Source organism: Megascapheus bottae, chromosome 15 (genome assembly GCF_031878675.1).
Source record: "Megascapheus bottae isolate mThoBot1 chromosome 15, mThoBot2.hap1, whole genome shotgun sequence".
Classification (NCBI taxonomy): Eukaryota; Metazoa; Chordata; class Mammalia; order Rodentia; family Geomyidae; genus Megascapheus; species Megascapheus bottae.
In genome coordinates this window covers 49,092,717-49,113,561 of record NC_143523.1, presented here as the reverse complement: position 1 = coordinate 49,113,561, position 20,845 = coordinate 49,092,717, and the positions used below count along the sequence as shown (strand labels likewise).

Below are 20,845 nucleotides of genomic sequence, written 5' to 3'. Positions count from 1 at the left end.
GTGTTTGCGGTGGGGGGCGGTTAGGATGTGCGCGAGGTCTCCAGTAGCTTGGGGGAGGGGGAGAGACCTGGAGGTGTCCCCGACCGGGCCTCGGGGACCGAGCGAGCGGGGACAGCGCCGCGTCCCTGACTGCAGGCCGGAGGGGGGAGGAAGGGGACCCCTCCTCTCCACCCATCCCCCTCGCTCGCCGCCGCCACCCCGAGGGCCGGCCCGGGAAGGGAAGGCAGAGGCCCGAGAGGCCGACCGCGGCGGGGCGGGCGGCGATCGCGGGGCCCCGGTGAGCCGGGGCTGAGCGCGCGGGCCTCGGCGGCCTCGGCGCCGGACCCGGAGCGGTCGGGGGCCCCCGGGGGGGGCGGGGTGGGTCGGAGCCGGCGGCGGGGCGGCGGCGCGCGGAGGCGAAGGGGGAGGGGGCCTGCCCGGTTGGAGCCGGGCCTCCGGGCGCGCCCCGGCCGCCGTCCCCACCTCCGCCTCCTCCTTCTCCTCCTCCTCCGTCTCCTCCTCCTCCGCCCCTTCCAGTCCCGCGGCCGCCGCAGCCAACATGGCTGCGCTCCGGAGCCCGGTCGGCGGTCTCTGTTGAGCGCCGGCCCCCCACGATCCCGGGGTTCGCACCCCACCTCCAAGCGCGCAGACCCCCCCTCCCGGCCCATGGCCCCCGCCGCCTCGCGCTTCCCGGCACGCTAAGGCGGCCGCCCGGCCCGGCCCGGCCTCCGGGCGCCCCCGGGGTGCCGCGTCCCGCGGGGGGGAGCGGGGGGCGGCCCGCCGCCATGGAGCCCCGGCGCCGGGAGCTGCTCGCCCAGTGTCAGCAGAGCCTGGCGCAGGCCATGACCGAGGTGGAAGCGGTGCTCGGGCTGTTGGAGGCCGCGGGCGCGCTGAGTCCCGGCGAGCGGCGGCAGCTGGACGAGGAGGCGGGAGGCGCCAAGGCGGAGCTGCTGCTCAAGCTGCTCCTGGCCAAGGAGCGGGACCACTTCCCGGACCTGCGCGCCGCGCTCGAGAAGACGCAGCCTCACCTGCTGCCCATCCTCTACCTGAACGGCGTGGCGGGGCCGCCGCCGCCGCCTCCGCCCGCCGAGGGTGCGGGTGAGTGGCAGACATCCCCCCCCGACTCCCTCCGGCGCCCCCCCGCTCGCTCCCGGGGGGACCTCGCCCGGGACCTTTGCCACCTGGCGCCCGCCGCGCCCCCCATGGCACCTGCCCTCCTCGGGACCGTCTGGGGAGGGGGCGAGGCCCAGACGGCGAATTCACACCTCCTTCCCCGAGTCCCGCCTGTGGCCGGGAACAATGCTCCCCCCACCCCCGACCCCATGGAAAGCCTCCCCCTTTCTCCTTCAGGTGCGAGGGCTTGCAAGGTTCTCTCGAGGCCACCAGATCCGGCGGCCAGAGTGGAAGTGGGGTGGGGGAAGAAGGGGGACCCCCCCCCCCGGAGGATGAGGATCTGAGCTTCTTCTAAGGCTCTTCACTGTGCTGCTAGTCGTTTGGGAGCCAGTGCAAACCTTGAGCCAGCGGGTTCATCTAGAAAGAAGGGGAGGGGTATCCAGGCCTGGGACCACCGCCTCCCCCACCCACCCCCCTGCCACTCCACTTCACGACCACCGGTGCGGTTGTGTGTGTGGTTTTTTACTTGGTGGTGTGTGCCAGCTTCCTTCCCCTGCCCAGGACGAGCTCAGGCTCTTTAACTGGCCCCTGACTTGTGGTTGATTTATGCACAATGCCTGCCCAGGTTTCTTTGGGAACTGTGGGCCCGGAAAAGTTGGGGAAGTTGCACTGCATCATGGGAAAATCCTAGTAGTGGTGGCCGGGACTCAGTTCTCTCCTTGAGAGCACCGAAGCCGCCCTTGGCTGGCTCCCGGGCCTGGGGCCCTTCGGAACCCCTGTGTTCTTTGCTTGTGGAGGAGATTGATTTGTAAGTGTGTGTGTAGGGAGGGGGTTACTCCGGGGAGTTGATGACTGGTGGTAGTAAGCCTTGTCCAGGCCAGGTTGGGAGTGGGGAAGCCAGCCATCTAGACAAGTGGCAAGGCCTGGCACCAAGATAGGAGAGCTACATTTATTGTGCACCTACTGCTGTAGCAGGCACTGGACTTTATCATATAACACCATGGGAGCTAGTTTGCTTTATTATTCTTGTTTTCCCAGAGAGAAAAACTCTTGCTTTGAATCGTTATAATGCCCAGAAAGTACTGGGCCCCAGGAGTTTTGAATTATGATCTGTTATTCTATTTAACATGTTCAGAATCACAACACAGCAAGCTCTTATTATCCGAGTCTTGTGCTTGACTTGAGCCTGTCTGTGTGTCTCTCTTTTGGTCTGTCCGCCTGTCTGTTTATCTATCTGGCTTATCTATCCATCCACCCAGCCTATCTCAATGAAGACTGATATAAAAACAAAGTGAATCCAGAGAGCAGAAAACTGCCCTGAGCAACTTGTAGGTCAGAAGCAGAGGAGACCCATTTATGTGACTGTTAATAGTCTTACTTATTACTTATTAAGGGAGTGATTTTATAAGGTGTTCCTGGTTGCAGCCTTCATGTGCACAAGCCATCTCAACCTCAACCTTTTTTTTTTTTTTTTTAATAGGAAACGGACATAGGAAGAGCTAAACTACCAGCCATGTAGCAGGTCCTTCCATTGGTGGCTGTGTTGACTCTTCCCCCTTAAGGGTCTTCTCACTGACATCTTTCTCCTTCCAACCTACATCTGTACCTGGAAATGTGGTCGAATTGTGGGCAAAGGTAGTCCTTTCCAGGAATAGTGTTTTGTGAGATATCCTAAGAAGGGCCTATCAGATGTGGCCAGGAGGATGTGATGAATGGAGGGAGGGGTCTTGTCAGGTCCTTTTGTGTCTGTCCTGGGACTCAAACTTAGAGCCTGAATGCTGTTGTTTTAGCTCTTTTTTTTTTTTTTTTTCTGTTCAACTCTTCCAGTTGAGCCACACTTGTACCTCTGGTAATATTAAAAAAAAAATGGAAATAAGTGTCTCTTGGACTTTCCTGCCTGGGCTGGGCTTCCAGCAGGGATCCTTAGATCTCAGCCTGTGGTGAGCTAGCATTACGAATGTGAGCCATCTGCACCCAGCCCTATTTATTTTTAAAGGAGGAAATTTATGAAAGATCTTTTTCCTGGTGTCTTTTCAAGGTGGTGTAGACAGTAGAACGCAGGCTGGAAGTCCTCGTTGGGATGTGTGTACATCATCCTTAGCTTTCATCTCAGGACTAGAGAAATTAGTGAATGAATTCCATTAGATTTCATCTTTCCATGCTTGAGGAAGAAATTGAGTATGAATCTTGTAATTTTAGGAGTCCTAACCTCTGATTTCAGACTCCTTCTTCCACAGTGCAGAATTCTGTGGCTTTGAAGAAGGCCATGAAGACCTTAGAAAAATGATTTTCAAGGAGGAAGTTAAATTCCTTTTATTTAATACAGTATAAAACATTAGGATGGCAATTGGTGTGGCAAAATGGGTTCTTGAGCCTTTTGGGAGGAGGGAGACAGGTGTGTGTGTGTCTTTGTACATTTGTACAGGATACATTACTCTGAAGTGTTGGGGATTAAACCTAGAGCTTCACATTTGCTAGGCAAGTACTCTATTGTAGAGCTATAGTCTAAACTTTTTCTTCCGCCAGGGAGCGCTTCTCATGGGGCAAAGCTTAGTGCAAAAGAACTGCTCTGGTGGAGCAGGTGATGTACTAATCTTCTCTCCAAGTGGCTGCAATCAAGGAAAAGCAGCTGTACATCCTGTCCTCTTCTACCCCTGGCATTTCCCTCTCTGGGTGTAGTTCTGTAACTCCACGGAGCAATGAGACCTTCCAGTGGAGCCTTTGAGAGAAACCAGCTGGCATTTCTAAGACCTCAAGAAGAGGCTGCTTTGTCACTATCTCTCTATTGGGACATGGCACCATCACCAGTCAGATCTTCTTGGCTGGACACTGTGTGGGCCTCTGGTCTAGGGTGCCCCTCCTTGGTAGCACTTGTGCACGGTGGGGGTCAGATCTGCAGGTTGTGGGCAGCCCGTGTGGCATCTGGAGCTGGAAAGATCCTGGGGAGAACCTGTGCCTCTTGTTGCCTGGCAGGTGAGCAAAGCAAACGTCTCTGGCCTAACTAGATCCTGAACATTTATGACCATCAGCAGGCTCAGGCCTGGAGGAAAGGAAATGGCTAAGGACCTTGGTTGTTGTGTTTGTGAGCAGGAGGAGTCCCATCCTGGTATTGATGGTTCAGTATTTGTCTCTTACTCTCCCCTCTCAATGATTCTGTGGCAACCCCAGTGCACAGGGCAGCGTCATAGAGTCTTCACTATGTTGGATGTAAGGAAGAAGTCACAGAGCAGTAAGGTGTCTGTGTGTGTGTGTGTGTGTGTGTGTGTGTTTGTGTGTCTTAGAGACCAGCTCCCTCGCTCCTGATTTCTTGTCTGGGAGCTGCTTTTCCTGTTACCTGACTAGCCTTTCTCGCTCTGGTTTCAGGACATTTCCTGTCCCTGGGGAGCTCTGGACTCCTGTAGTTTTGTTTTTTTTTTTTTTTTTTTGCCAGTCCTGAGCTTGAGCTCAGGGCCTGAGCACTGTGCTTGGGCTTTCTCAAGGCCAGAGCTCTACCACTTGAGCCTCAGCACCACTTCTGGCTTTTTTCTATGTATGTGGTACCGAGGAATCGAACCCGGGTCTTCATGCATGCTAGGCAAGCACTTTAACCACTAGGCCAAACTCCCGGCCCCTGTAGACTTTATTTTTTAAGAAGGACTAACCCTGCCAGGCTCTTCCAGCAGGACTAGGGTAGTTGGCTACTGGTTGTCATGTGTGGGGTTATTTATTATTCAGTAGAGCCTGTGCTACCTGGGCACCCTATCTTAGAGGGTCAGGGTCAGCGTGGGAAGGGGGAAGGAAGAGGGGAAAGTACTAACCATGGTAGCCTGCCCCCTCTCCCCTCCCTTCCTTCTCTTTATCTTATTTTCTCTTTTCCTGTCTCCCTGTAGTCCAGGTAGCCCACTAACTATTGACTCTTCTATCACAGCCTCTTGAGTGCTAGGTTGTAGATACGTGTGTACCACCATGCCCAGCTTTTTTTTTTTTTTTTTTTTTTTTTTTTAATCTGCCAATCCTGGTTTGAATTCAGGGCCTGAGCACTGTCCTTGGGGTTTCTCAAGGCTAGAGCTCTATCATTTGAGCCACAGTACCATTTCCGGCTTTTTCTATGTATGTGGTAACTGCATACTAGGCAAGCACTCCACACTAGGCCAAACTCCCCGTTCCATGCCCAGCTTCTTTTTGGATTTTTAAATTGTGTTATTTGAGAAGAAATGGCAGAGGAAGTTGAAAGTAACGGTTAAGAAGTTGGTCAGTGATTTTATTTCCCTCTGTTAATGATACACTGGTGTTCAGGGCACTTATTGCAAATAACAAAAATTTCGCTCAAACCGTCTTAGACACAAAAGAAGAATGTAGTGGTTCAAATGCAGTTGCTGTGTCATGACATTTCAGTGACAGACTATCTACATGGGGACTGTCCAATCCAAGGACTATGGCACCTAGTGTCATTTATGTAAGTCCATTCTACAGTAGTCACCCAACTCAATGGATTAAGCCTTAGGTCCCTGTCCACCTCCATCCCTACTACCTGCCCTTGCTCTATGACCCAGTGAGTCCTGTGGCTCCCAGCAAGGGAAGGATGCTGGGCAAAATGATGTGGAAGGACATGAAGAAAGCTTGGGAGAAGACACATAGACACCACATCCTGGCATTGATTTCTCTTCTTTGTCCTTTTCTTTCAGCAATGACTCTCGGTACTGGGCCTGGGCCTTCCTGTTAGTGTTACTCTGTTACCCCCGTGACTCCACCTCTGCTCCTACCTGAGCCTAGCCCTGTCACTGGCTTGCTAGGGAACATGGAAAGGTTGGCAGAGGCAACCTGACTGGATAGATTTATACAACTGAGCTATTATCAGAGAAGCTGGTTTTGGGAGATGGTGAGCCCTGTGAGCTAAATACTAAAGATAGGTTTAAAACTACATTTGAGGGGGCTGGGATGTAGCCGAGTGGTAAAGTGCTTGCTTAGCAAGTGCAATGTCCTGGGTTCGATCCCCAGTACCAAAACAAACAAACAAGCAAAAAATTTTACATTTGACTAAAACCAAACAACCCTAAATTTCTTTTTGTTAATACTTGCAGTTAGGAGTTTATTGTAGAAATTTAATTTGAAACAAAGCCTGTTCTTTAAAAAATTTTTAAATAAAATAATGGTGGCACACTTGGGTGATTTAGTAGCACAAATGTTTCTCAGCACGCCTTTTCCTGACAGTGCTTCTGGCAAGGCTGCTGGGAAAGTAGAGTCTTGCTGGCAGATGAGCCAGGATTGTCTGTGATTTGAAATCTAATCAATTTCTCCTCCTTATCTCAATTTGCTATCTCAAATGTTTCTGTCATTTTGTAGTTCTCAGCCCAAATATATCTGTGTCTTTTGGGAAAAAGCAGAACAAAACAACCATCAACTATTAGCTTTTTTGCCTTTTGCCTATTCCTATAATTCTAGCTACTCAGGAGGCCGAGATATAATACAGGCTCAAGATTCAAAGCCAGCTCAGGTTGGAAAGTTCATGGGGCTTTTAATTCCAATGAACAAACAAAAGCTGTAAGTGGAACCGTGGCTAAAGTAGTAGAGCACCAGCTTTGACCAAATAGAGAGCTAAGCAAAGAGAGTGAGGTTTTTAAGTTCAACCACTATTACCAGCACCAAAATCAGACAAGCAAAAACATCACTACTTTTTTCTAGGATGCTATGTAACAATCCCTCCTAAGAACAAAGAAGGGACATTTTGTTACTGAAATGAGCCATGAAAAGTAAGAGTGACAAAGGAGACTTGAGAGTATCCTTACAACCAGGAAACAATCTCCTGAGCTTTCTTAGGGGGTGGGACCCCATTACCAACATCTAAGTGGTTGTGAAGTGCTTGTATTGTGACTGTGGATTTTATTTTGTTGTTGTTGTGGTTAAGTTTTTCTTGTACTGGGACTTGAACTCAGAGTTTCTCTCTTAGCTTTTTCCCACTCAAGGCTGGTAATCTACCACTTGAAGTATACCTCCAGCTCTGCTTTTTGCTGGTTAATTGGAGATAAGAGTCTCACAGACTATCTTACCTTGTCAGTTCAGGCTGACTTTGAACTTGTGTCCTTAAATCTCAGCCTTCAGAGTAGCTAGGATTACCGGTAGGAGTCTGGCTGTAGCTATGGATCTCTCGAGCTGAGCAGAAGGTAATTTCCAGATGACGAATGGAGTAGAGCCTGACACACAACAGGTGTTCAGTAACTTTTTGTTGAATGCGTGAGTTGTCAGCTGCGTTGGAAAGTGGATGGATGGTGTAGCCCCCATCCAAATTCTCTTCAAGCAGAGGCCCAGATTCCTAAGCGATGATTTCACAGTGGCAGAAGGCTGAGGGAGAAGATGAAGGCTTTAGCAAGGCCCAGTGCACACATGGATGTCACCACCCACACTGTGTCTGTGATGGAAGCAGGTGGTATGACAGAGATATCTCAAGTCCTCAAGGTTGCCCATCGGGTACTAGCCATGTGAGCTCAGGGCTAGCTGCCGGGAGCTGTGTGGAACACTCACATTGCCAGCTGTACCCTGAGGCCTCCCCTGCTGATACACAGAAAGTGAATGGCCGCTGGGTGTCCTGAAGAGAGCCTAAATGGGAATCTGCTCCTTGGTGCTACATCTTGACCTTGGCTGAGCCTCTTAGTTTCTTGGGGCTTCTCTCCTTCCCCCTTGCCTCTCCTGCACCGCCCCCCCCCCCAAACACACACATACTCAGAGGGGCAATAACTGGGGAATTGTTTCAAGGCTCCTCAGATGGTCTTCCATCCCTGGTCTAGGTTTCTGATTGCCACTAATGTGATCTAGTGCTAGCAAATGAGTGATATTCATAAGTTGGTTTTTTATTTTCTGAAAAAGTAACTAGAGCAAGAGGAATATTTCATCTCAATTTTTGTCCTACCTCATAACCAGACACCTGCATCTTCTGCAGCCCCATCGCAAGGGGTTCTGCAGTAATTTCTTTTCTGCAGTGCCTGGTAAGGCTGGAGCTCACACAGCAGGCATGGAGTAAAGGGCTGGGTTGCTTCTCCATCTGTGCAGCTGGCTGCTGGGTGTGTACAGTGGAGAATTTTAAATGGGATGGATCTGGGGGGAAATGGCATTCCCCTCCCTACCTCTTAACCATTTGCCTGAGATAGATTGTGTATCTCTGAATTGTGTCTATTGATCTTTTTGAGGTAGAGTTCCACGAAAATGCTGCAGAAACATTTTCAGCAGATACTTAGAGTGTCTTTATGTGGTCTATCCATTCTCACTCATTGACTAGGTGACCTTGGCATTCATTTTGGGCTAAAGGTTGGTTTACTTGGAGTTTTTAAACCTCTGGAAGGTTTATATAATGTAAGATTTCCCTTTGGGCTGCATTTTCCTTTTTTTTTTTCCTTTTTCATTGTGACAACATAGACAAAACATGATATTTGAGTGCACAGTTCAGTGGTGTTAAACACCATCTATATCTCCAGAACTTTTTCACTTTGCTGCATTGAAGCTCTTCTGTCTAGGGAACAGTTAACTCTTTCTACACAGCATTTATGTGGCATCCATCATTCTACGTTGTTTTCATGATTTTGAATACTTTAGAGGTTCTTTATTAGTGAAATGAGTATCCTATGTCTCCTGTGACTGGTGTATTTCACTTAGCATAGTGTTCATCCATGTTGTGGTCAGAGTTCCTCCGTGTGTGTGTGTGTGTGTGTGTGTGTGTGTGTAATGGGGCTTGAACACAGAGCCTGTCCCTGAATTTTTTGCTCCAGAATGGCTCTCTGCCCACTTGAATCAGAGCTCAGCTTCTGGCTTTTTGCTAGTTAATTAAAGATAAGAATCTCAAAGACTTTTCTGCCTAGGCCTGCTTTGAACTGTAATCATCAGATCTCAACTTCCTGAGTAGCCAGAATTAGAGGATGGAGCCACTAAGGTCCAGCTCAGAGGTTTTTATTTTATTTTTATTTTTTATACTTTTGCCAGTCTTGGGCCTTGAGCTCAAGGCCTGAGCACTGTCCTTGGGCTTTCTCAAGGCTAGAGCTCTACCACTTGAGCCACAGCACCACCACTTCTGGCTTTTTTCTATGTATGTGGTACTGAGGAATTGAACCCTGGTCTTGGTGCTTGGTAGGCAAGCACTCTACCACTAGGCCAAACTCCCAGCCCTTTTTTTTTTTTTTTGCTAATTAATGTATACTACTTTTTGTTCCTCTGTTGATCTGTTGTTGAATGCTAAAGCATTGTTTGTTTGTTTGATTTTACCCTTTTGGCTATTGCAAGTCATGCAGTGTCTATGCCTGGTTGGCTAAGATCTGTGGCTCTATCATTCCAAGGAGACTGCCATGAAGGAAAACTTCATATACTTAGGATGCATAGTTTCTGATTCATTTTTCTCATAATACCACCCAACTGCTGCTAAAGACACATTGCCTTTTCAACAAATATCCCATTTTCACTATATGGCTGCAGTTAAACACATTGAGTTGTATACCCTTTTGACTGGGGGTAGGAGGAGGATAACCATTATATTTGTCTGTTTGCTTTCATGGGATATTTTCACAAAATTAAAGCAGATAAAGACCCATCAATCAGAGACAGACAAGAGTTTTTCTAATATCCACTGAGCTACATGTGCTAGGAGTTTGAACATTCTTGGTCTTGAAATGTCTTTTGCTTTAAAAAATTTATTTACTTTTTTGACTGTGCTTGGTTAAAACCGTAGGTACTCTTTGAGTAAGGAGGGCTTTTTGTGCAAATGTCTGCTTGAGCATAATACCAGGAATGCAGTTGCTGGGTCATGTGGTAATTCTGCATTTAATATTTGTTTGTGGTCCTGGGGATGGAACTTATACTACTTGAGCCATACACGAGGCCTGTATTTAGTTGTGAGGAAGCATCACACATAGACACAATACACGCACAACGCTTGGAGGCTGAGGCAGGATCACAGGTTTGAGGCCAGCCTAGTTACCTAGTGATATCCTCCTATCTTAAGAAACAAAGCAAGCAACCAATCAACCAAATCCTCCAAACACTCCAAAAAACAAATACCACTCAACACCAAAAAAGCAAAAACGTGTATGTATATATTTCCCTCATATAATATGTTTTGGAAAGTCTCAGAACAGTTCTTTTAGACTTCAAAGAAAGAGTTTAGTTTCAGTAGTTATCTGTGACTCTTTTGAGGGCAGAAGTGAACCATATAATCCCAGCAGCATTACAAATGCTGGCAGTCCAAGGGCTGGTCACACATTTTCTTTATGTTTCTAGTGCTAGTATCTTTATCCCCAAAGGCTTTGAAGTATGTCAGTTATTTTGCTTTATAGACATTCCCTTAATCCATTCAGGGTTGGTTAGGTTTCTTGTCTTGAATCCAGGCTGGGGAGATTTTCTTTCAGGAGGCCTTGCTCAGCATTTACCCAGGAAATGTGTTCTGACATGAGCTTGGTGGGACTTTGATGCTGTCACTGTCAGACCACATTCTGTGGTTTGAAGCTTTTACTTCGCCGAAGGCTCTCGAGCATATTCCTGAGTAGTGTGCTTTGGGACTTGAGTAGAATGGTTGCAAACTGGAGTTATCACAAAATCCTTTTTTTATGAAGCATGATGCAACATCTGGGTACAGAGGAATGCTTTTTTCTTTTGGTATAGGTCTTGGACCTTGAACTCAGGGCTTGGCATTGTCTTTAAGCTTTATTGTTCAAGGCTAGCCTTGTACTACTTGAGCCAGAGCCCTACTTCTGGCTTCTTGGTGATTCATTGGAGATAAGAGCTTCATGGACTGTCCTGCCAGGACGACTCTGAACTGAGATCCTCTCAGTGTCCTGAGCCCCCAGAATTACAAGGCCCGACTCCCCGATGCCTGGGTAGAGGAATGTATTCTTTGAGGAATTTTGGCATTGCACTTAGAATCTGGCCATCTGGGTATCACATCAGCATTTCCCCCTATCGTCTTTATTCAGAGCGCCTCAACCTTGATCTTTTCAGTGCTTTTTGATTCTGATACCACCTGAAATAGTCATATATGAGTCTGGGGTCAGTAGCTGGTATTTATCTACTTGTTCTTTTTGGGTCTCAGGTCCCCTCATGTGGCTGGACAGGGAAGTGTGGTTTCTTGAGCATCGTTCTTGCTTTTTTTTTTGAGATGGTGATCCTCTTGAGGTCTTCTTGACCAAGTGAGCAGGACTTTGTGGATTTGTGCCACCTTAGAAGAAGTTGAGGAAACTGTTTTGGAGGTCTGGTTGTTGCAGGTCTGGTATCTGGTAATTGTTGGTTAGGCCTTTCCTAAGCCCTCAAGAGGAGCTAGGAGAATGGTATGTTGCTTTTTGGAGAGTGAGTCATGTACATGAATAACATTTGTATTTCTAGCTATTCAGGAGCCTGAGATCTGAGGATCACGATTCGAAGCCAATCTGGACAGGATGCTCATTAACCACCAAAAAGCTGCAAGTAGAGCTGTGGCATAAGTGGCAATCTTGAGTTACCACTTCAGCAAAAAAACTAAGGATCAGCACCTAGGCTCTGAGTTCAAGCCCCAATATTAGCACAAACACTCAAAAAGACTTCAGATAGTGTATTTGCATCATACCTCAGGATGATCTCTATAGGAGATCTCTTCAAAACCAACCAAAAGCTGACCGGTGGCTCATGCCTATAATCCTAGCTACTTAGGAGGCTGAGATCTGGGGATCAAGGTTCAAAGCCAGCCTGGGCACAAAAGGACCTGAGACTTTTTTTTTTTTTGTGGGTCATGGGGCTTGAACTAGGCCTGGGTGCTGTAGCCCTGATCTCTTCAGCTCAAGGATACCTCCCTACCCCTGGGCCTAGATGTTGTTCCTGAGCTCTTCAGCTCAAGGCTACGGACCTATCCTCCAGCCAAGTCCCACTTCCCATTTTTTTGAGGTTAACTGGAGATAAGAGCCTCAGGTCCTTTTGTGCCTGGGCTGGCTTTGAACCTTGATCCTCAGATCTCAGCCTCCTGATTAGGTAGGATTATAGGTGTGAGCTACAGCAGGACTTGAGACTTTTAACAATAATTGATGTCTAAAAAATGGGAAGTGGGGCTGGCTCAAGAGTAGGGAGGTAGCCTCAAGCTGAAGAGCTCAGTGACAGTGCCCAGGCCAAGTTCAAGCCCCTGACCCACTAAAAAAAAAAAAAAAAAAAAAGACTAAAATTATTAACTAGAGTTTCCACTCCCAGTCACCTGTGTATAATAATGCTTCTCTGGGGCCGGGAGTTTGGCCTAGTGGTTAAAGTGTTTGCCTAGCATGCATGAAGACCCGGGTTCGATTCCTCAGTACCACATACATAGAAAAAAAAAGCCGGAAGTGGTACTGAGGCTCAAGTGGTAGAGCTCTAGCCTTGAGAAAGTCCAAGGACAGTGCTCAGGCCCTGAGCTCAAGCCCAGGACTGGCAAAAAAAAAAAAAAATAATGCTTCTCTTGAAAATGCAAGTGGAACTGGTCAGCGTTGTCTACTTGCACAGGATTCCAGAGCCTTTAGGGTAGAGCTGAACAAGATTCTGACGTATATATATCTATCTATAATTTCCTCCTTGTCAGTCTGTCCCTAGCCAGTACTGTGCTCTGTGCTGTCTACTACACAGGCTCTGGTTGGTGCTAAGCCCACAATGATGAGAAGGACACCATCATCATCTATGAGTAACACCCCAGACCTATGCTGAACACCTTCCGTGGTAATGTCACCTAATGCTTGCTTGATACTCACTTTTCCTTGTTCCTTATGTTTTTTTTTGTTGTTGTTTTGTTTTTAACAAAGTCTGCCCATTGAATTTAGTTGATGTCATCTTTAAGTTGTCTTTATAACATGGGAGCTGCCCTTGCTCCGGCCTTCTGTTTTGGGCTATATACAAGTTCTCACTGGCCCAGGATGGCCTGGAACTCATGATTCTCTTATCTCAGCCTACCGAATGCTGGAATTGTAGGTGGAATCCTATGCCCACACAAAGAAATCTTTACAGTCAGTGCTGTCCAGGTGTGGACTGAACCATTTTAAGTGGTCATTGCCCTACCCTGAATGTACCGTGCAGAGTCTAGGAGAGCAGAGGAGTGTTTATTTTGGGGATGAAATGTGAAGTCCAGCCCTTACAGTACGAAGCACTTTCAGAGTTGTTGCAAATAATTAAACATCTGAAGTGTAAATATTCTGTGTTTATTTTTTAGAATAGCTTTCTGATCTTTTCTATTTCATAATTTAAAAAAATTAACTGGACTCTTCTCAATGGGTTTCTCTCATTTGTAATAATTAGTATACATGTAGGACTCTCCTAGCAGAGGATTACAAAAGCTTAAAACCTATGTATATAAGGTCATCTAGGAGGAGACTAAATGAAACAAACGCTAGGATATGGAAACCAGAGGTTTACTTCTGTGATTGTTATTCTTAATGTACTATGTTATTTCTCTCTCTTTTTTTTTGGCCCTATGGTTAATCTCAGGTTGTTACTACATCTGACTTTGTTACCTGGCATATTGTATATACCTTTATTTGTTTCTTTGAAATAGGGAAGGGAAGTGGGGAAAACAAGATGATTGGGAGGGGATGGGGGAAGGAAACAGGAACAAAAACATGAGAAGGGTTATGTAAGAAGTAATGCACCTACTACCTGGTGAATGTAACTGTAACCTCTCTATACATTATCCTGACAATAAAAAAAAGTCTAAAAGTTAAAAAAAATTAACTGGACTCAAGTGAAAGTCAGATGTGTAGGATGTGTAGTGTAGATAAGAAAAGCATGATTGAGAATGAAGGCCTAGAGTGTGTCTCTTTCTCTTGTGGCCTCTAGATGCCTCTCCTCAGGGTATTTTTTTTTTTTTTTTGGATTGTTCAGGGTTCCAAGGAACACAGACCACTGGCCTGGATTTTCTTTTCTTTTCTTTTTTTGTCCTAGGACTTGAACTCTGGGTCTTTGGGTGCTGTCTCTGAGCTCTTCAGCTCAAGGCTGTGCTCTACCACTTTGAGCCACAATGCCACTTCTGGTTTTCTGGTGGTTAATTGGAGATAAGAGCCCTGCCTGGGCTGGCTTTGAACCTAGATCCTAAGATCTCACCCTCCCAAGTAGCTAGGACTTTAGGTGTGAGTGCCCGCAATACTTCGGTGTTAAGATACTTCTCATGATGTGTGTGTGTGTGTGTGTGTGTGTGTGTGTGTGTGTGTGTGTGAGAGAGAGAGAGAGAGAGAGAGAGAGAGAGAGAGAGAGAGAGAGAGAGAGAGAGAGAGAGAGAGAGGGAGAGAGAAAAGAGCCCCTTATGAGTCCAGGTAGTCTCAGAAGCTGCTGTGGGTATCAGCCACATTTTCATGGGTTCTCTGGTCTTTACCTGCCTTCTCTGTTTACCTTTGTAGGTTTCTTTTGGAGATGAACCAATGCTTTTAAAAATGACAAATGACCCTAGTGTGGCAAAAAACAAAAAAACAAAACAAAACAAAACAAACCCCAAAACCACTCTCATAAACATCACTACCCCCCAGGACAGTGATGTGGAGACAGAAGCCTCAGGGAATGTCTAGAAAGTGGCTATAAGAAGAGGTTATATTTATTTGGTTTTAAAAATTTATTCTTGAGGTTAAAAAAGAAATCTTGTCACTAGCTGGCTCGACTTTACATTATGAGTGACCCATCCAGCTCCTACTCTTATGCAGTCTGCTGGAGGGTCTGCTGCTGCCTGGATGGGAAGCTGTGCTCTTAGAGAGGATCCTGTTGGTCTCAGAACTGTCGCCTTGATGGCTGGCACAAGGTGTGTTTTCTGCCATCTCAGTCTACTTCAGTTTACCTGTCTGAGTGGCACTACTTAAGATGGCCTGGATCTTCAAATGAATTCTCCTCATTTGACTCTGTATGTGTGGTGGGTGGTTAATGAGTCTCATGGACTTTTCTTCCCAGGCTGTCTTTGAACCACAATTCTCAGATCTCAGCCTTTTCAAGTAGCTAGGATGACCGGTGTGAGCTACCCATGCCCAATAATTTCATTTGTCTATTGTGAGTGCTGGGACTGGGGTCTGTACTCAGATCCTCACGCTGATTAATCAGAGATAAGAATCCTTCAGACTTTGCTGCCCAGGCTCACTTTTATTAAATCTTGATCCTTAGACCTCAGTCTTCTGAGTCTCTAGGATCACAGGTGTGAGCCTCCAGCACCTGAATTGTTCACATCTTTTAACGTAAGGAGTGATTCTTTAAAATGCTTGGTTTTTTTTTTTTTTTTTTCCCAAACCATCTCTTTCTTTTCCTCTGGTCACCGTTTGTGTTTCCTATTTACTCTTAAGCAGCAGTCTACAATTGATTAGTAATATGTCAGGAAGGGTCCTTGGCAGCTGTTTTGTTCAGATTTTTATTTCCCTTTTGGGAAAAAGCAGTCAAGTTTCCAAGGTGACTTGAGGAGGCTTTTGTGATCTGCTGTGGGCAGGGCTGGACACAGGATCCAACAACTGCAGGGTGTGGGGTCTTGAAGGCAGGGCTGGTTTTTCCTGATTTGGGCCTGGTTTAGCAGCCACCAGTCTGTCCTTACAGCAGGGACAGACAAGTAACTAATAGGACATCCCACTTTACAGTATTGTGCTATATCCTCTCAGTCCTGAGCCTTGAACAGAGTGTTGTCTCAGTCTGTGCAGGTTATGTTTATATCCTACGGATGGGTAAACTGGGCTGGTCTTGATGGCTGGGCAGCTTGCTGAGGTGGCCAGCTGCTGGGGGGCGGGGCTGGAAGTTTCTTAATAAAGACTGTATTTGTTCTGTCCTCTAGGCTTTCCTGTGAAAGTCTGGGCTCACACCTTGGTGTCCTGAGCCCAGGGCAATGCTCCTGTTTGCATCTCAGCATCCATTCATTCCCAGGCGCCTTGAGCACCTGTCACACAGCGGGGCTTTTTGGATGTGAACATAAGGCATGACATCTAAATTTAGTGCTGAGTCAGAGAACGATCAGACTTCGGCTGGAGGGACCTCCATGTGTCTTTCTTTTTGTGACACAGCATAAACTCCCAGCCCGACTCTCAGGGCTTCTTCCTGCTTAGTCACAGGACAAAGTTCAAGCAGGAAAATGAGTTTCTGGCCCTGGGGGGGGGGGTAGTGTGGGAGGAGGAGACCTTTATAAAGATAAGAGGATAGAGCCCAGGGAACAGAGTTAGGGCTTACTCTGTGGCCAGCCTCCTGGAATTAGATTCAGGAAAGTAAGAAAGTAAACAAAACCCAAAATGTGTTGATTTTATGAATCTCTGAAAGCAGCTGCTGGCCCTGTGGCAGCTTAGGTTCAGGCCTGAGTGGGAATGTAATAAACGCCATGTATTTTCTTTCTTATTTCTGATAGAAAATGGACCTTTGTGTATTTTGTCAGAGTTCTCCATTTTAAGGGCTCTGGGAGAACAAAATAGTGAATGACCAGCTCTGTAGCTTTCTCTGGGCAGTTGTGAAATCCTGGGGGTTTCACACCTGTAACCCTAGCTACTCAGGAGACCCAAGAATCCTGGTTCAGAGTCAGCCCAGACAGGAAAGTCTTCACACTTTTTTTTTTTTTTTGACAAATTGTAATTACTAGAAGGGTGACATTACATTCGCCAGATAGAAGGTGCATTACTTCACACACATGGATACCCTTTCTCATGTTTTGGTCCCCAGAGTCTTAAAACTCTTATCACCAATTAACCACCCAAAAGCTAGAAGTGGAGCTGTGGCTCCAGTGACAGAGCATCAGCCTAGAGCAAAATAGCTAAAGGACAGCACCTAGGCCCCGAGTTCAAGCCCTAGTACTGGTGCCACACACACACTCACAGACATACATGCAATCACACACACCCAGCCAATCTCCTGTAACCCTCTGCCCAGCCTCTTCTAGTAAGGCTTCTTGTGAAATGTCAGTGGAGCTGGTCTCACTATCATCTAGATCCTATACTTTCCTGGTGGCTGGATTCAAACTTCCATTTTATCTGTCTGTCCATCTCTCTGTTCTTCCATCTGTCAGCCTGCCCTCACGGCTTCATACCAGGCCGTCAGTGCTGAGCCTGCAAAGATGACAAGAACACTTAGCATCATGAACACCACTGTAGACCTGCGCTGCCAAGCTTGTTCTTTTAGTTTGAGTACATATCTTGATTTTTTCAAAGGGCTTTACTTTTATCCTTTGTCTTTGTCTTTTTCTTTTTGAGACCAGGTCTCACTATGTAGTCCAGTTTGGCCTTGAACTTACAATGTTCCTGTCTGTGTCTTCTGTGTGCTAGGATTACAGGTATTGTGTACCATACCCAGTGCAGACTGACAGGCTCTGGAGCTTTTAGAAAATGCAGGAAAAATATTCAGCATAGCTTACTGATTTCTTACCTTCCATTTTGTAGTTATAGCACATGGCAAGGATTTTTGTTGTTGTTGTTTGTATGTAAAACTGAAAGATTTTCAGAAGGTCAACAAGCATCCTGCTTCTCCCCTCTCCATGCATTTATCACATTATTGGAAAGTCCAAGTATGAAGGGAAATGTGGGAAGGATCCTTTCTATGAATCGGAATCTGTGAGGGCATTCAGGCTTCGAATCAGAGGTTTTACTCACCAGGCCCTGGGAGAAAGAAGGTCAGGTCACCAGCCTCAGGCTGCAGCTGGTGCAAGATGCAGGCAGGTGCTACGAATCTCATCATTGTCTCCTGGGCAGGTGAGGTCAAGGGTGATTGTGTCATGTCCAATGGAAGATGCTGTGGCCAGAGGGGGTGGGGGTTATATAGACCAACCGGTCTTCCATGGTTCCCTGATAAGTTTGGTTGGGACACCACTCCTTTTGTGTTTCTTCTGAGTGTGGTGGCTAGTGTGTTTGGATGTAAGAGCTGCCTTGAGGAGTTTGACATGCATTTCCACATGGTAGTCTTCTTCATAAGTGAGGAGGAGGGTGTGGTTGAGGGGAAGGGAGGGACCATAGCTGTCCAAAGCTGTGGGTGAAGGTCATGTGCTCTCATCAGGTGTGTGCTGGCTAGGTGATAGGTATTTATGTTGCATGGGGAGGCTTTGCATTATTATTATTATTATTATTTTCCTTTTCTCCTATCAGTATATTTTCAGGGAACCTTACTTGGTCTTGTACATGAGGACATGAATGGAGATGTAGGCCAGCTTACTTAGGAGTCAGTTTGGTAGAATGGTTGAGAGTCCAGACTTCAAGGGCAAGATGTGTGGCCATCTGCCTCAGTTTCCTCCTCTGTGACATGGAGACAGTCACTGGACCTGGTATGATGAGACCTGGAGGAGTCACCATTTCTGAAGTATTGGGAGCAGTGTGCAGTGCAGCTAAAGGTAGCCAGCACAGCAGCTATCTTTGTTATTGTTGTAGCCTGGTAGCTAACTGCCACAGTGAACTGGAGCAGGGGACCTGTGTCTTCACAGTGTCATGCTGAGAACCAGTGTCTGCTCACCTTTTAGTTCCATGGTCTAGAAAGTTAAAAACACTCCTGTCCCACCACTCAGTTGCATATTTGGGTGTGGCCTTTTTTTTTTTCTCATGCTGGTACTGACGTTTGAACTCAGAATCTAGACACTATCTTTCAGTTTTTTCACTCAAGGCTGTAGCTCTACTACTTGAACCACAGTTCCATTTCTAGCTTCTTGGATGGTTAACTGGAGATGAGAGTCTTATGAACTTTTCTCTTTTTTGGCTGGCTTCCAGTCAAGATCCCCAGATCTCAGCCTCCCGAGGAGCAGGAATTATTTGGTATGAGTCACCAGTGCTCACCTCTGGGTATGGCGTCTGACCAGAGCTTGTCTGCAGACTGGGTTCCTTGGTACTTGGCTCGTGGTCTATGATGAAATAGGTATGGGGATTGAGCGTGTTTAGTGACCTTGAGAGCAGTGTGACCTTGTGAGCCTCTCTGGACAGGTGGAGAACACTTGAGATATGATCAGGTCACCTGGTGGGTGTCACGTGATAGGAGCTACACGTCATGGGTGTTGGTGTGGACCTTGGTGATTGCAAATAAAAAGTGGTGCTCTCTGTGGTTGCTGCCCACCCTGAAGCCAGCCTCCTTGGGAGGGGCCTCGCCAGTGGGAGCAACTGCTGGTTGTGAGCCCATGTGTGATGCTTTGCTCCAACAGCCGGTGACCACTCAAGGCTGTGTGGTCTCCTGGTGGAGACTTGTTAATGAGCTGTTGTTTCCATTTCATGCCACTGACACGTCCTGTGGTAAATGCCTTCGTTGCTGTTCCCCTAGCAGGTGTGGCTCAGGCAGTTTAGTAAGAAGCCACTCTGGAACAGAGCCCAGTCTGCCTTGGAGATTGTGGGGGGGCTGGGAGCTGCAAGTGGGGTAATGTCCGCTGCAGTGGCTGTGTGGACATGGAAGCTCTCAGTGTTGCAGGTGCAGCTGTCCTGGAGCAGCTGCCAGGGTTCCAGCAAAGCCCTGTCCTCAGCCTTTCTCCTGGGCACCTGATTTAGGGTTCCACATGTCTCCAGGGAGAAGAGCAGTGTGCTCACTGCAGTGTGTGAGCTTCGTGTCCTCCCTTGAGCAGGATGGGCACTGTGACTGTGATGAGACCCAGCACCTTTTAAGCGTCGTGATTTATAAAAATGTGGTAGACCAGTGAACTCCTATAAGCTGATGATAACAGAGCACTGTCATTTTGCAAGACCATAAACACAGGTAAACACAGCATCCATGGTGCAGAAAGGGAAATGGACACTAAGAAGAAATTAATGAAGTTTGGAGGGAAGAACCACACTATGTCTTTGAGGGAGGGCCTCAGCTTCACCCCATAGCTTGTGGCATTGTAGGGCATGTGAATTGGGACTGAGCTGATAGAGTTGCCTCTCTGCTCTGGCCTTGGTACGGTATTAGCCCTGGAGTAAGAGAGCTGGTTAAGTCCCCTGTCTGTGGGGCAGTGGAGGCCCAGAGACGCAACCTAGATGATGATCTAGGTTGATTGTGTGAACAGGTGGTTAATATGTGTGGGTTATAGACATGGCATTGTGCATACCCTCCAGCTGCACCCCATCGTCTCTTCTGGCCATTGTGTAAGAGAATCAGTAGTTGTTGGATGCTGGTGGGTTGTATCAGGAGACAGATCTGAGGATCATAGTTCAAAGCCCAGGCAGGAAAGTCTGTGAGAGTCTTATCTCCAATAACTACCAAAAAGCTAGAAGTGGAGCTGTGGCTTACATGGTAGATCTTAGCCTTGAGCAATATGGCTCAGGGACAGCACCCAGGTTCTGAGTCTAAGACCCAGAACCCCAGGGAGGGCTGGGGAAGGGAAAGTATCCATCTTTAATTTTAGACAGTGCATTAGAAAAGCATTATCTATTTCATGTATTTGCCATGTACTACAAACCATGGATGACCGGGGGGGAGAGGGGTGGAGAGTGTCAGAGATTTTGGCTTTAGGACGATAAAAGTCTGCTCAGGATTGAGGGTAGGTTTTGATTTCCAGAATCTAGTGCTTCAGCGGGAGGGAGAAAGGGAGTGAGCATCCATTTGCTGGGAGTATTCAAGTAGAATCTTAGCATGGTCAGGAAGGACTATGATCATGTTCCTGGGTGAGAGTTTGGCAGTTTACCAAACTGGGTTTAAGTTTAGGTCTGTTGCTAATGATATTAAAAAGAAAAAAATTGCTGTTAAAAAAAAGAAAGCCGGGCCAGGAGTTTGGCCTAGTGGTAGAGTCCTTGCTTAGCATGCACAAAGACCCGGGTTTGATTCCTCGGTACCACATACATAGAAAAAAGCTGGAAGTGGTGCTGAGGCTCAAGTGGTAGAGCTCTAGCCTTGAGAAAGTCCAAGGACAGTGCTCAGGCCCTGAGCTCAAGCCCAGGTCTGGCAA

General features: G+C 47.2%; 1 protein-coding gene across 1 annotated transcript in view; it reads left to right on the top strand.

Moving 5' to 3' along the window:
- The first annotated feature begins 764 nt into the window (after positions 1-764).
- Dlg5 (discs large MAGUK scaffold protein 5) overlaps positions 765-20,845 on the top strand; it is a 98,575-nt gene continuing 78,494 nt past the window's right edge. Inside the window, exon 1 of the mRNA XM_090346663.1 lies at positions 765-1,077. Coding sequence (XP_090202789.1) covers positions 765-1,077 — 313 coding nt within the window. The remainder of the gene's footprint in view (positions 1,078-20,845) is intronic.